Source organism: Aphanomyces astaci (assembly GCF_000520075.1).
Source record: "Aphanomyces astaci strain APO3 unplaced genomic scaffold supercont1.1, whole genome shotgun sequence".
Lineage (NCBI taxonomy): Eukaryota > Oomycota > Saprolegniomycetes > Saprolegniales > Verrucalvaceae > Aphanomyces > Aphanomyces astaci.
Window position 1 is genome coordinate 213,918 of NW_009798264.1, and position 1,888 is coordinate 215,805.

At 49.5% G+C, this 1,888-nt stretch overlaps 1 protein-coding gene across 1 annotated transcript; it reads left to right on the plus strand.

The window, feature by feature from the left end:
• Positions 1 to 338: 338 nt before the first annotated feature.
• On the plus strand, positions 339 to 1,472 carry H257_00074 (hypothetical protein; the record flags this gene model as incomplete). The annotated part of the gene is made up of 1 exon (XM_009822588.1): positions 339 to 1,472. The coding sequence occupies one exon, from the start codon at positions 339 to 341 to the stop codon at positions 1,470 to 1,472; it is 1,134 nt and encodes a 377-aa protein (XP_009820890.1).
• Between the last annotated feature and the right edge of the window lie 416 nt (positions 1,473 to 1,888).

Sequence of the window (1,888 nt, forward strand, 5' to 3'; positions counted from 1 at the left end):
CTCCCAAGAAGATGCGCCCTTTGGTGTATACCGGCGATAGTGATCGTACAGCGCGCCGAAATCGCTTCGAAAACAGGAAGGCATTGGAAGCGTGTCCCATGAAGCTGATGCCGACATTCTTCACTCCAATCGGTGCCCACGATGCAAGTCAGCAAAGCACTCAAAACAACAAAGCACTCTCAGCAGTCGAATGCGTGAAGAAGTTAGAAGATCTGTACGACAAAACAACGACGGTGGCAGGAGCATCGTTTTTACAGATCTGTGTCCTTCTGAAGTTCTTTGAACTTCGAACCACCGGGTCAAGCTGACGTCAAGCTGCCACGATCGCGTCAAGCGGTATGCCAGCAAAGTTGAATCGTCATGCGCGCACGATTCAATTTTGGGCGCGCCATTTCGAAACAAGCGGTGCGCTGCCAGTGTTTCTACGAGGCAAGCATCAAAAGACCGAGTCGCTCATGCACGATGAAGACTTCATGGCGAAGTGCGCTGAGTGGCTGCACGCTCAGCTTCCAAACCAAAGGTCACCCCAGCGCTTTCAGCGTCACCTCAACATGGAAGTGATACCTTTGCTGACAGGGGCACTTGAAGCCAACCTGTCCGAGAGCACGGCGCGTCGCTGGATGCAGCACATTGGATATCGATATGAGCTCTGGAAGAAGAACGTTTACACCGATGGTCACGAGCGTGAAGACGTCACGGCGTGCCGCGAAAGGTTTTGCAAGTTGTTCCTCAGCTTGGCCGAGCGGATGAAGTTCTACTCTGGCGAAGACATGGCGACGGTGGATTTGCTTACAGCGACCAATGAGCCTGAAATCGTATGGATCACGCACGACGAGTCGGTGTTTTACGCCAACGACGATGGCAACAAAGGTTGGCCCCAGATCGACAACCACGACCTTCACAAGAAAGGACGAGGGTGCTCGATCATGGTGTCTGACTTCTTGTGTCCCTGTCATGGTCGTTTGTTCAACATGGTGAATAACGTCATGACTTACACAACAAGAACGCTCCACGTCGGCAAGAACAACGAAGGCTATTGGACATGTGAGCACATGATCAAGCAAGTACAAGACGAAGTCATCTCAGCCTTCGGGGACATGCATCCTGGGGCAATGGGATTATTTACCTTCGACCAGTCGACCAATCATGCCGCGTTCACTTCAGACGCTCTCCGAGCTTCGAACATGGGACTTCGACCCGGCGGAGCCCAGGCACTTCTTCGGCCCGGCCGATTGCCCGGTGGATCTCCGCAGGGTATGGTTTTTGATGACAACCATCCACACCGTGGCGAAGCAAAGGGCCTACAACAAGTGCTCTTAGAACGCGGATACGACATCAAGTTGCTCAAGATGTCGCACACCTGCAAAGAGGCCAACATCGACACAAGTCATGGACCCATTCGCATGTGCTGCGCGCGCCACTGCATGGCATCGCAGGACGAAGTTCGAAGTTATTCAACCCATTTCCGATAAATTGGCAAATTCGAAGTAGCAAGTGTCCCTTAAAATCCGCAGCCCCCTGTATTCGGTCAGAGTTCACCATCACATAATCAGTCAGAGTACCACTCCATCCCAAAAATTAACGTTACTGCCACGTTTGACCTTTGCCACATCATATTTTTATGACCCTGCATTAGTTTTTGTTGAAATTTGTACCAATCGAAAGAGTGGAATTATATTTACGTTACAATATACTACTAGTACGTAGTACTTCGAGATACTATTGTAGGGGTCTGTCTAGGTTAATACAAATCGTAATATAAATATATAATAATATGCATTTCGAGAAAGTAAAAGTATTGGCTTTTTTACGGAGAGGCTCCTGATTTAGCACCAATCAGATTCAAAATACTTTACACGCGTTGAACCCTCGAGTCAAGCACCCCTAC